The following is a 13198-nucleotide window of genomic DNA, read 5'->3' as shown; positions in this document are numbered from 1 at the left end:
TCCCTAAATCGCAGGGTACAGAGTCCGGGGGAATGGGGATTGGGGACCAATTTCACTCTTGTTTTTCGTGAGAAACTGCTGCACACTCAATGCTGTGTGGGCAGGAGTGTTGTAGTGATGCAGAACTCAATCACCTGGGGCCTCATGCATAACGCCGTGTGTAGAATTCGCACTATAACTTGACGTAAGCACAAAAGCCGAAATGTGCTTACGCACAGAAAAATCCAGATGCAAGGAATCTGTGCATTCGCCAACTTCCGCTACATAAATCCCGCTCAGCGTGGAAATAAACGCATTTGCACGCGCCTGCTGTCCCGCCCTAACTCCTCCCAGAATTACGCCTCTTTGAATATGCAAATCAATATAAATAGCCCTTAAGCCCAGCGTTCTGTGAAAAGGAAATGGCAAAAGTACGAGGAAAAATAGAAGAATTTCAGCGAATACCAAATGGAGGCAAAGAAAAACGTACTATTTGTTGGTTTAAACAGTTATATAAGCAACAAAAGGAAGCTGATCGAGTGACATAGCGTGTTGGAGAAACTCGAAAGACTCAAGTTCAAAAATTCGCACAGTGCACGAAATAAAAAAGTTGTCACATATCAAAGTTGGCGTGAGAAGGCGACTCGCAGCCCACCATCTGAGTGTCATATGAAAGCTTATTAGGGTACAGCGAAAAAAAAGGCACACAGTGTGAAAAAAGCACAAAATGTCAACTTTAATCTCAAAATTTCCACTTTAATCACGTATTTTGTCACTAGCAAAATACCCACGCTTCGCAGCGGCGAAGTACTGCTTTAAAATTTTTATTAAGAAGTAAACCTTTTTAAACTGAGGGAAAATATAGCAATAATTATTTGTTAAGGATCTCTTTGTATACCACGTTGTCAGTTCGGCCCTCCAGTTGTAATATGACCAAGCTGTGCGCTGAGCTTACTTACTCTTGAGCATGCAACGTATAGTTGGCCATGTGAAAAGCAATCTTGCTTCAAATCAATGCCAGCCTTTTGTAGGGTCTGTCCCTGAGACTTATTAATTGTCATTGCAAAGCAGAGCCTTACTGGAAATTGGAGGCGTTTGAATTGAAATGGGTTTCATCGATAACTTCGCATCCAGCTTTTGAGAGTTTAAACATTCATAAACATCAAAGTGTCCACTACTCAAATCGTCACCTATGAATCTAAGATGTTTAAGAGGCATTGGCGGTTGTCCAAAGGTGTAAAATATTTGGCCATTTCGGTACACTTGAAAGCAACAACCGAACAATTCAGCGGCAGCCATCAACTCACATGCAGAACCATAGGTGAAGGGCTTAAGCATTTCACTCTTATAGTGCTCCTGTGTAGTATAATCATCTCCTGTACCGTCATCAGTCCACACCTTAAACCTGTCCCAGTCATTCAATACATAAGACGCAACGTTCCTCCGGATATCAAGAGTGAGCCTGATATGGCCATGCAATATATAACACAGAGAATGGAAACTGCAGTCGCCATCTCCGGGCATGGAAACCACTCGGTAAGTGACAGTTCTTTGATCGATGGTGATCACCTCGATAGACATGTTAATGGGGGTACGGTTGGAACGATAAAGGAAATGGGTACTTGAACAATGTAAACTAAGTCTAAAATACCTACACAATAACTATAATCTTCATAAACGAACAATAAAACAGCGGAGAAGCCTTGGATTAAATAAAAAGGCTGCAGTTATCAGCAGGGAGACGTGAATACCGTGGCAGGCAGCCAACTACGTGGGAGGCGTGCGGATGGGGGAACCCAACGCCGCCTCACACGGCGACCAAGCTGCAGGCTATGGATGTATACATGTAAGTAGGATTCAGTTAGCGTTGGGAACCCGCGTACCAAATTTCTTGAAGATGGGCCCATAAGTAACAAAGACCATTGGAAAGTTCAATATGGCGGATACCACCGAAATAAGTACGTACATAGGTTTCGGTTAGCGCAGGGAACCCGCCTACCAAATTTCGTGAAGATGGGGCCATAAATAAGAAAATTTAACATGGCGGACATTGTCGACCATTACGCGTAGAATTTCAAAATGAAACCTGCTTAATTTTGTAAGTAAGCTGTAAGGAATGAGCCTGCCAAATTTCAGCCTTCTACCTACAGGGGAAGTTGGAGAATTAGTAATGAGTGAGTCAGTGAGGGCTTTGCCTTTTATTAGTATAGATTAAAGTAGAACATCATTAACTTCATCTTAAAATCGTTTAATTTACTAGTTTCTCAAATCCCATCGTACCTAAAGTAGCACGTTAAATGCTTTGTTGTGTATTTGATCTTATATGTGCTCTATGTGCCTGAATCACTACGTGCTCTGCTCCAACAGGACACAGAATCCATTACATTTGTAATATTACAGCTCTCTGAATAATTAAAATACTGAGAAGTATACGTGATATCATTTTCATGATGATATGAGTTAAAGCATGTTATTAAACATGGGAACACGGTGGCGCAGTGATTGTTCATGTCTCACGCAAGATGCTTGCTGCGCCATGCGCGACCTTCAATGAAATGCTTTATTACAGAAGTACTGTCTTTTTCAAACGTACTAACCCCCAATTCCTGCCCTTACTTTTCTTTCTCCAAATACCCAATCGCCACACAATCAGCTCTGTAATAGACGTTAATCCATCTGTAAGCTTTGAACGCCGATTCTTCTAAACTTTTAAGGAACATCGAAATATCTTCGTAATGTTCAATTATTCTATCCATCTATCCTTCCAGTGTCATGCCAGCCACAGCATGAATACAGCGCGAGGCAGGAACAAACCGTGAACGAAGCTCAAGCTCACTAGCGCTGCAGCACTGTGTAGTTAAAGTTAAAGTTTTATCTGTATAATATAATCAACATATTTTGCTGCATTTCATGTTAAAAATGATATCGTCATCATATGTAAATACGCACTTTATAAAAGTGGCTCAGGTTGTGCAATATTATAACTGTATCATAAGTACAATTACCTCATGGTAACTTGCAAGTACAAATAGTTCTACAAGGAGCACTTGATGGACTGACTGAGTGCATGTATAGTTCTTGGGATGAAACTGTGTGTGAACTGCGAGGTCCGAACAGGAAAGGCTGTGAAGCGTTGGTCGAATAAGAGCAGTTGAAATAGCGAATGGCTGAGGCAGCGAGTGCTTGATGCTGTATACTGATAATTCTCTTTCCAATCGCTGTAGATCTATGATTCACACTCAGATACAGTGATATAAATACTCAGAGTGGTGCAGTGAGAGTAATATTGAAAAAGATGGTCTGCTGTGGCAACCCCTAACGGGAGCAGCTGACAGAAGAAGTAGAAGGTGCAGTGAGAGTAACAACGCTAAAGCAGTTATGGTATTTAGAATAGTTTGACCATTCTGTGGACCATTATATTGTTACAGGTTAATTACAATCAGATGCATTCAATTTATGAACGATATGCGGATAATTTCAGTGTATTTGATAAAGCCGCCGTCGTGGATGTGGATCTAAGAAAGGGTAACCACACAGGAACAGTAGCACTGCTTTGACGCTGGGTGCCGCCAGTCTGCAAAACCGAGCGGAGAACTTGCGTACGACAGGGTATGAGGTACCGTGGAAAAGTGTGTGGCTTTACGCCAAGTGTAGGTTTTATAAATCGCGATTTGAACATGGAAACGTTCTTACGCAACATTCTGTGTGTACGCACCGTTTATACATGGGGCCCCTGATCTCTACAATTCAGGTCATTTTCTCTACACTGCTTCACACAATTGCTTCAGCACTTTAAGGTAAAAATCCTTGCCTGGCTCAAAGCTTCTTCTTTGAAAGCCTCTTGAAGCATTGTGATAGCTTCTGCGATTGTTTCCCCAAAAGGAAACAGAACTTGATGCAAATAGATTATTCTTTCAAGTTTATCAATCACAAAATCGACAAGAAGAGGCTTCAAGAACAAAAATTACACTGACCTTAGTCCTTTCCCCAAGGGCGTCGCTTGGCCAAATGATGTGGAGGGCAGTCTAGTACACGCACCTAGCCGGCAAACATCGCAACTAACGCCCCTCTAGACTCCAGAAATAAATTCTCGTTATTTTTGGGTCCCCCCCATCGTAATAGTAACAATGTTGGCAACTAATTCCCCAGAGTTATACTCTGGTTCAAATGCACCGCAGAACCCTAAAAGTTGTAAACACCTAAAGCCTATTACAAAATTATATGCACAGGTAATCAATTGAACCTCTCACCTGAGATGGTGAGTAGAAAGCATTTCCACCATAGCTATTGACATCCTCTCTCCAACAACAAGTAAAAAAGTAACGACAATGTCATGATATCCTTGATAATAGTGCAACGGAGGGTTCCTCTTCAAAATACACAGAATTATATCAATTAGCTGTTCCTGTAGGACTTCTCTTTGATCATCTCTCATTCCTATAGACACAGATAGAAAAATAGAAGAAATATCATACAAGTGTTTCTCAAGTGTAAATTAAGATCAATTTTGTGAAGTTGTTGATGTACACATAGATATATATTGCATTTTTTTAAATCTACATTTCTTACCAGCTACAACTTTACATATCAGAAACAATAATATATAAATAAGTTTGCAAATGAAAAACTTCAAGATTAGATACAGTATGAATATTTATTTCAATTACTTTTCTAGACAAATTGTAAAACATACTCTACATATACACCAAAAATTAAAAATACCTGTTGTGGACACCAGGGGCAGCTTCAGTTCCCCAACACCCAACATAAGCAGGCACAGACACAAGTTTAAAAGCCCAAGAGTCTTTTATTGTGGTAAACACTTCCCCAAGCGTTTCAGACCACAGCCACAAGTACAATACAGCTCAACTCTTTTCTTCCTTTCTCTGTCTTTCACTGCCTCCTCCACAACCTCCACACAAGCATCCACCTTCCTCGCAACTCTGGCTTGTCCACGTGAGACAGGCAGCTCCTTCTATCTCCCTTTTATCTCCCACCCAGGACTAAAGTACTTCTGGTGCTCCAAAGACATGGTCCGAAAGCATTTTCGGGTGAGACGGAAACCGTTGAAGTAGAGGTCCACAGTCCCTGCAGCACCCCCTGGTGGCACCCATGGAACCCAAAAGGGTGGAGTCAAAGCATTTTGTGTCCCATGCTGCCCTGTGGGAATCTGAGGCACTGCTACAACCCAGGGGGCCTGCCATCTAGCCCTCCAGGAGAGATAGTGCCCTGTGCATGCTCTCTCCCCTAGCCCTTCCATACCAAGGGCACCCCAGCCGATTAAGGATGCGTACTGTCCCTCATAATGTAAATATTAAAATCACATTAATCGATGCAAACTGATGTCCAGTGTGCCACATTAAGGTTCAAGTTTATTGTCATGTGCATCTGTCAAAGAATTCAATGTACACAAATAGAGCTTGTATTTAAACCAGTCAGCAAAGTCAAAAATGAAATTAAAATTAGTAATATAAAAATATTTAGGACAAAGAAAATAAACACGTCCTAATGATGTCTGAAGTAAATTAGCCACTTAATAAACATATAAATGAATGCAATATGGTCTGATAGATATTCCTGGCTTGCTGAAAGAAAATGCACAGATAGCTGCTGGTAGTAATAATATTCTTTGGAAATTTCATAAAACTAGCCAACCCGCGGCGTACCATACACCGCATAATCAGGCCGCTTTTTTAATGATTTTTAAGCACAGGGAGAAAATTAACATTTGAAAAATCGGTAATGTAATAAATCACCAAGAAAAGTAACATTTCATGTGCCCACCCCCAACTCGTCACCTGAGTCGTTTTCCTCTTTGCACAGTCCACATGCACCTGTGAGTCACATAGACTTTTCATTGTTGTTTGCAGTTTTGGCTGCTTTTCTATATATAATCCACCAAGTCACCCGACCATGGTAGTACCGAGGGGGGGTTGTACAAAGGGCAGGGACGTAATTAGTGCGAGCGTATGACCCGCTAGCCATGTTTTTGAAAGTCTGGCCCTGTGCCTTATTAATTGTCATCGCAAAGGCAAATCTAACAGGAAATTGTCTTCGTGTTAAAGTAAAAGGCAAATTATCCGCGACAAACAAACTGTTTTACATGCTGCATACCAACCCGCGGCGTAGTATACGCCGCATAATCACGCCGCTTTTTTAATGTTTTTTAAGCAGAGGGAAAAAAATGAACATTTGCAAAATCCGTAACGCTGCTCTCAGTAAGTACAATGCACACGCGTTTAATTTGTCGGCCACTTTTTGCCAGCCGTCTTTTCTGGTTTGGGCTGCTTTTACAGTGTTACCGCTTGTGCATATTAAATTTTGAAATCCTTCGAGTAACTAATTAACTAACACCCAGCTTGTGTGAAAAAAATGCGCCCGTTCTTTCATCATTTTGTTGCAGCCTATCAAGGACTTACTGATTATGTTTTCTAGACTCAATATACATTGGCTTTTCACTCACATTATTACATCCAGCTAGTCTGCTAGACTAACCTGCTACACGGCTGCATTTGAAAAACCGACTTATCCCGGATGAGTTTCACCGGCATTAATGATTAGGAATCTAGTTGGAACAAAACCCTGCATCCACAGGGGTTCACCAGGACCGAGTTTGGGAAACACTGCTGAACACAGACGAAACCGACTCAAGTGAGGAGTTGGGGCGGGCAAAGTAGTTGCAGCTATTGATTATTCAGTGTTGTTTGCCTGGGTGTCTGATCTGCGTTGACTGATATGGTTATTTTCTGCGTATCCCATGGTTGTCTTCTGGCAGTGTGAATGCCTCGAGAGACAGGGCGTCCTTGTGTGGTGAGTTGTTGCAGTTTGTGACCACCTCGCCGACGTTATCCCAATGTTGGCAAACAAATCCAACAGCCATGTTGCGAAGTTTGAGAGCAACAGTTTCGTCAATGACATTTTTCCAGAAAAACCCGACTGATAGAAACAAACAGTTACCTGAGGCAGGAATTTCTATAACATTAAAAGAAGTGTTGTTTCCATGCATGTGGACTCCTAGCACAGACGAAAGGGACTAACTGGGTGGTCGGTGAGTTTTTGCGTCCAGGCACATGAGCAGGCAGTGTGAATGCCTAGAGAGCGAAGGTAGACGCGGGCCATGGAAAAAGGAGTGTTGGTGGGCGGGGAAACATCTTCCGTGTTCCTGCAGGACCATCTAAGAAGACGCATGTTTGTTGCGGATGCGAATTGCTGTATGTAGCGTGTAAAACAGTTTGCTATGGTGTAACCGAAAAGTCAACGTGGCTCAGAGGTGCATGAGTACTGTAGGACAGACGAACATAAATGACGGTGTTTTTTCCGAGTTGTCGCGTCCGAGTTGGTGGGCGTGGCTCTGCGAGTTGTCGTCGTATCCAATGGTCTTAGAGTTGGTGGGCGTGGCTCCTTCCTGCGTGCGCCATGGGCGTCTTACTTGTCGGCAGCTTAGTGAATACACGCCTCTTCCGGCATTCTTTCCATGGGTGGCTACTTGTCGGCGGCTTAGTGAATTATATATATATAGATGATTCCTTCACTGTTTCCATTTTTTATGAAGTCCTACTAGTCTTGAAGAAGGTTATTTTCATAAATTATGGAAAAACCTGCTTCAGTGAGTATTTTTTGGCACTGATACATAGAACAACCATAAAACGTTACGTCTGACTTTTAGTGATACATTTCTGAGACACAGAATTTAGAATATTGAAGTATTTTCTAATAGCACAATTAGACAGATGTATATTTATTTATCTGTATAACATGATTAATGCCAAATAGGAATGGCTATTTACTATCAGTGAATTGAACAAGAGAAGCCAGCTGATGCCATACTTGAAAAATAAATTCAGTATCTAATAAAGAAAACTGTAAAAAAAATTATACAATGAACATTGTGCTTTTAACCTTGTCTTCATCACTATGCAGCACAAAGAGATATTTATATTACTCGGCCAGAGGACTGTAATAGACGTGGGGCTGGAAGAAGAAGAAAGTATGCTGTTAACCGAAATTTGGAAAATTATGAAATATTGAAGGAAATGAATTCTATCATCAAAAGATAAATGAAAAATAATAGGTAACATCAGAAAGTATTCAAAATTAAGCATAGAGAAAGTATGGAAGATGCTGATTGACACTTCACAATAAATTCTTCAACCAGAATGTAAGGGCACAAATGAAAGATTGATACGGGTACATTTCACACAATTATCACACATGTTAGGTAGATTTTTGCACACGGCGTATACAGCACTTTGGGTTCCTACAAATGTCACCCTGACAATATTTTTAAAAGCTATGTGAAGAAAAAAAGATGTTGGACTGAATAGTCAATTCTTGATAAATCCTTTCTTATATGGATAGACAAGAGTAGAAAGCACCTGAACTGTACTCAGGAAAAACTGGGCTGGATGCAGATTAACATCATACCCAGGACAAAGTAATTACAGGTTAATGGCCTTGCTCAAGGGTCCAACAGAGTAGCTACACTTCTGGCATTTATGGAATTCAAACCGGGGTGCAGATTCCTAGCCTCACAGCCACCACTCTGCTTAAAGGGATTGCATGGGAAGCAAACCGGGGTCGTTTGGACGGAGGGCAGCAGCAGTGGCTCTTCTCCACAGGGTGGCTAAAGTAAATATAATAATTTACTTTGGGTTTTGTATTTGCATAATACTTCATCTTTTGTGCAAAAACACTGTCACATACAGTATTAACAATTCTAAAAGTTATGAAGTGTTTTGAGTTATGAAAAATTATATATTTTTTTTCTTTAACCACTGTAACAGAGAAAGTCTCAGAGGGAAAAACATAAAGAAAGATTGAATAACCTAGTGAAAGGTAAGATTTGAGGTTAACTCGTTTGCAGCATAGATCTTTTCCCACATCTTGCTCAATGGATCAGTTGAATTTTTCAATATATAAATGCTTTATTCCTCCTTAACATACCTCAATTTGGAATTTCCTATGGTTTTATATGACTTGGGAAACAAAACAAGTGTCTTCTTATTACAAATGTATCCTAGGGATTCCTTAGTGAATTAGCACCAAACCTCAGCAGTTCAATGGCACCTCGTGAAATTAAGAGATTAAAGGTATGGCAACAATGGCATGAAGGGTATTCAGTGTAAATCAAGAGCAAAATATATTAATAATCTTACATACATCGACATAGATGTTAGAATATCAAGGCGCTGTGATAGAACATCTCAGTCAACAGTCCATTGCATTCTGGAGAACTAAATTACACTACATAAAGAAACATAAGAAACCGATCAAGGCTTTGTTACTTCACTTTAGTGTTATTTTCTGTAATAAAAATTGTTATGGGAAATGCACAGATTACAGTTTGGATTAAGAATTCATAATGAATCAAAAACTAGAGAAGATACCTTTTGGGAAGCGCCTCATAGACCGTCTGACATCAAGCAGTACTTGGTTGAAATCCTTATGGCCCTCTCGAATGTCTTTATCTGTATATACAGTATATATTATATTAAAAACAAAACTAAAGTTTAAATGCACTCCTAATTTTGGAATGCAATTTTTACATAACCTTTCAAGGAATCCCTGGTTTGTATAAAAAGCAAAAAAAAAACAACAAGTAGAAGAATAGTGCAATATATATTTTATATGTAAACATATAAATATACAAAAAAGGAAAGAAACATTCTTGGAAGACAAATGTTTAACTCAGTAAACACATTAACCTGAAATAGAAAGGATGTGTTTTGGGTAATTGGTTGTAAACCATCAATGAATTGCTATTTCCATCATTGCTTACAATAGTGCTAGACATTTTTGAACTATTTACAATTCTATTTCTGCATAAATATGACCTAAAATGTTGTAAGATTTTTATGTAACTCCTAAAACTAGACAAAGAGAATTGAATTTTAAAAAATTGCACAAAAGCAATAAAAGAGGAAAATTATCCATTGTTTGTGTGTGAAAAAGTAAATGCACCTCAGTTCACTCAAAGGGGAAATTAGAGTCGGGTGTTTCATTAAATGGGATGACAATCAGGTGCAAGTGTGGGAGGCCCTACCCTATTTAGAAAACATCAATCTGGGTCTTCACTATCAAAGTCTGATCTTCACCACACAGATTTGTAGCGAATCAAACAAGATTTCAGAGGACTCAGAAGAAAAGTTTTTGATGCTCACCAGTACAGCAGGGCCAATTAATCGAACCTGACATTCATAACCTCTAATCGGCATAATCTTACCCATGTTGGTTATTTCTGTTAGCACTTTTTTTTTTTTTTTTTTTAAACTCTTTTTGAGGCGGGTGTCTTCACAGAGCTGCCAGCTACTACACGAACACGTTCAGCACTATGATCAGCTGGGGACTGCTCAGCTGATGCTGGTACATCACTTTCATTTTTGATCTCCAGATCACTTGCATCAAAATCACAGGGCGAAAAGTCAGAGTCCAATTCAGCAATATTATGCAAAACATTGTCTATTGAGTATTTTGCTTTGCACATTTGCTTCGCTCTCTCTCACCAGATCTGTCTTTAACTCCGGTGGCTGATTCCTGTGTGAAGACAGCTCTGGCATCCAGCAGCTGTTCTGCAGCTCATTTCAGCTGGCCACCAAAAAAAACTTTCCCACTCTAAATAAGGTGGTAAAAAAGTATCTTTGCATACCAGCAACTAGCTGCCCATCCCAGCGGGTTTTCAGTTCAGGAGGAAACACTGCTACATACCTCAGATCCTGCCTGAAACTTGAAAAGGGAAACATGCTAGTGTTTCTTAATAGGAGCCAAGAGTAGAGTGATAGGACAAGATCACTGAGAGGAAGATCTCATGCAACAGCGATCACGAGTCAGATTCGCATCTACTGCACGATGAGCACATAGGATACACAGCCTGCTGATCCATTAGTGGTGCCCTTTCAAAGCCCCTCTCTTGCTCTTAACCAGCAGTGTTCTACTGACATTTTCACACATGGCATTATTTAAAATATAAGCTTACAAGAGAGACAAATTATTATTTTCTACTTTTGACATGGTCTTATTTACATTTTATTTAAGAAAAGATTCAAGTTATTGTATACTTAACACATGGTAATAAATTTAAAATAATTTGTTTGCAAGAAATACAAGCTTTTTAATTTTCTCCTTTTTTAAGGAACTTTAATGGAACATTAAAACTAAGGTGTGACCTTTTTCATAAGACATTTCATTTCAAGCAATTTGTGCTTTGATTTCAGTTCTTCAAAATATTCAATAAGTAACCATAAATACTTCATCTCGGTGCATTTCCTTCAATTATTTTAAAAATCACAAAAATAAGATATTGTGTGCACTTTCCTAAAAAACAGGTTTAACAGATGAGCATATTTACAGTACAAACCTTGTCAGTGAACTATGAGGACAAAAAACAAACAGAAAAATAATCATTCATTAATTGTAACCGAGATAAAATGTTAAATCGTGACACTGATTTGTCTCCCAGCTCTACTCACCAGACTGGAAAAGGTTACAAAACCATTTCTAAAGATTTTGGACTCCACCAGTCAACTATGAGACACATCTTGTACAAATGGAGAATATTCAACACCTTTATTACCCCCGCTAAGAGTGGTCAAACAAAACAGAACACTCTAAAAGCATAGCACGTAACATTCCAGGTGGTCACAAAGAACCCCTGGGTAACGTCTAAGGATCTAGAGGCCTCTCTTGCATTGGTTAATGTCACTGTCATGAGTCCACTATCCAGAGAACACTGAACAACAATGGTGTACATGGCAAGGTTGCAAGGACAAAGCCAATATTTTCCCAGAAGAATTTTTCTGCCTGTTCAAAGTTTGCTAAAGATAACAGCAACAAGATAACCCTCTTTCATCTGTGAAACATGGCAGTGGATGTATCACGATTTGGTTTTGCTTTGTTGCCTCTGGACTATAGTGGTTTGGCATCATTGATGGACCTATGAATTCTGAATTGTACCAGAAGATTCTACAGGAAAACAGAAAGGCATCCATCTGTGAACTTAAGCTCAAGAGAAAGTGGATCATACAGCAAGACAATGACCCCTAAACACACAAGTTATTTGACCAAAAACTGGTTAAAGCAAAGAACTTTCATGTTTCAGAATGGCAGAGTCAAAGTCCTGACCATAATCCTATAGGAATGTTGCAGAATAACCTGAAGCAATCAGTTCAAGCAAAAAAAAAAAAAAGCCAACAAACATCCCAGAGTTGAAACAGTTCTGCAAGAAAAATTTCTCCAAGCCAATGTGCCAGCAGCAGAACTATTCAACGGTTATTTACAGGGGTGGGCAGATTCAGTCCTGGAGGGCCGCAGTGGCTGCAGGTTTTTGCTCCAACCCAATTGCTTAATAAGAAGCACTTATTGCTCAAGTAACACTTCTACTTCATTTTAGTTGTCTCGCTTGTTAAGATTTTGAACCCTTATTGCTTATTTTAATCTTAAACAGCTGTAGTCTTGGTTTTTAATTGCTCCTTATCTATACTAATTAATAAAAGGCAAAGCCCTCACTGACTGACTGACTCACTCATCACTAATTGTCCAACTTCCCGTGTAGGTGGAAGGCTAAAATTTGGCAGGCTGATTCCTTACAGCTTACTTACAAAAGTTAGGCAGGTTTCATTTCGAAATTCAACGCGTAATGGTCATAACTGAAACCTCATTTTTGACAATATACTGTAATGGACGGCAGCTTGATGGCCGTGGGAGGCGGAGTTGAGTGTCACGTCATCACGCCTCCCACGTAATCACGTGAAAAGACTGTGAACTGAGTAAGGAGAAATGAAGGAAGAGCCGCAAACAGCGAAGAACAAAAAATTAATTAAACAATTGAGAAGGGAGCGAGTGAAGCATACAAGCATCTTCATAAGGGAAACAAAGCACGGTGTAAAACGTAAGTTTAAATTAAGTTTATTGAAACGCTCCCGTTGCGGATTGCAATAACATATTCGCGAGATAAAAGAACTCAGTAGGGAGAAATGAAGGAAGAGCCGCAAACAGCGAAGAACAAAAAATTCATTAAACAATTGAGAAGGGAGCGAAACAATAAGAAGCCAGCGAGTGAAGCATACAAGCATGTTCATAAGGGAAACAAAGCACGGTGTAAAACTTAAGTTTAAATTAAGTTTATAGAAACGCTCCCGCTGCGGATTGCAATAACATATTCGCGAGATAAAAGTTTAATGAGAAGACACGAGGTATAAACGAACCACACGCCGTAGCGCAACGT

The 13198-nt window shown here is 39.8% G+C and overlaps 1 protein-coding gene across 2 annotated transcripts in view; it reads right to left on the bottom strand.

Annotated features, from left to right (window-relative positions):
* Positions 1 to 13198, bottom strand: part of zgc:63863 (uncharacterized protein LOC393372 homolog) — a 95919-nt gene that overhangs the window by 45971 nt on the left and 36750 nt on the right. For both annotated transcript variants that reach the window (XM_051936043.1, XM_028818098.2), the window contains exons 3-4: positions 9366 to 9446; positions 4230 to 4416 (exon numbers count right to left, since the gene is read on the bottom strand). In XM_051936043.1, coding sequence (XP_051792003.1) covers positions 4230 to 4416; positions 9366 to 9446 — 268 coding nt within the window. The remainder of the gene's footprint in view (positions 1 to 4229; positions 4417 to 9365; positions 9447 to 13198) is intronic.

Source organism: Erpetoichthys calabaricus, chromosome 13 (genome assembly GCF_900747795.2).
Source record: "Erpetoichthys calabaricus chromosome 13, fErpCal1.3, whole genome shotgun sequence".
NCBI lineage: Eukaryota > Metazoa > Chordata > Cladistia > Polypteriformes > Polypteridae > Erpetoichthys > Erpetoichthys calabaricus.
The sequence above is the reverse complement of the archived record's forward strand: the minus strand, read 5'-3'. Positions and strand labels throughout refer to the sequence as shown.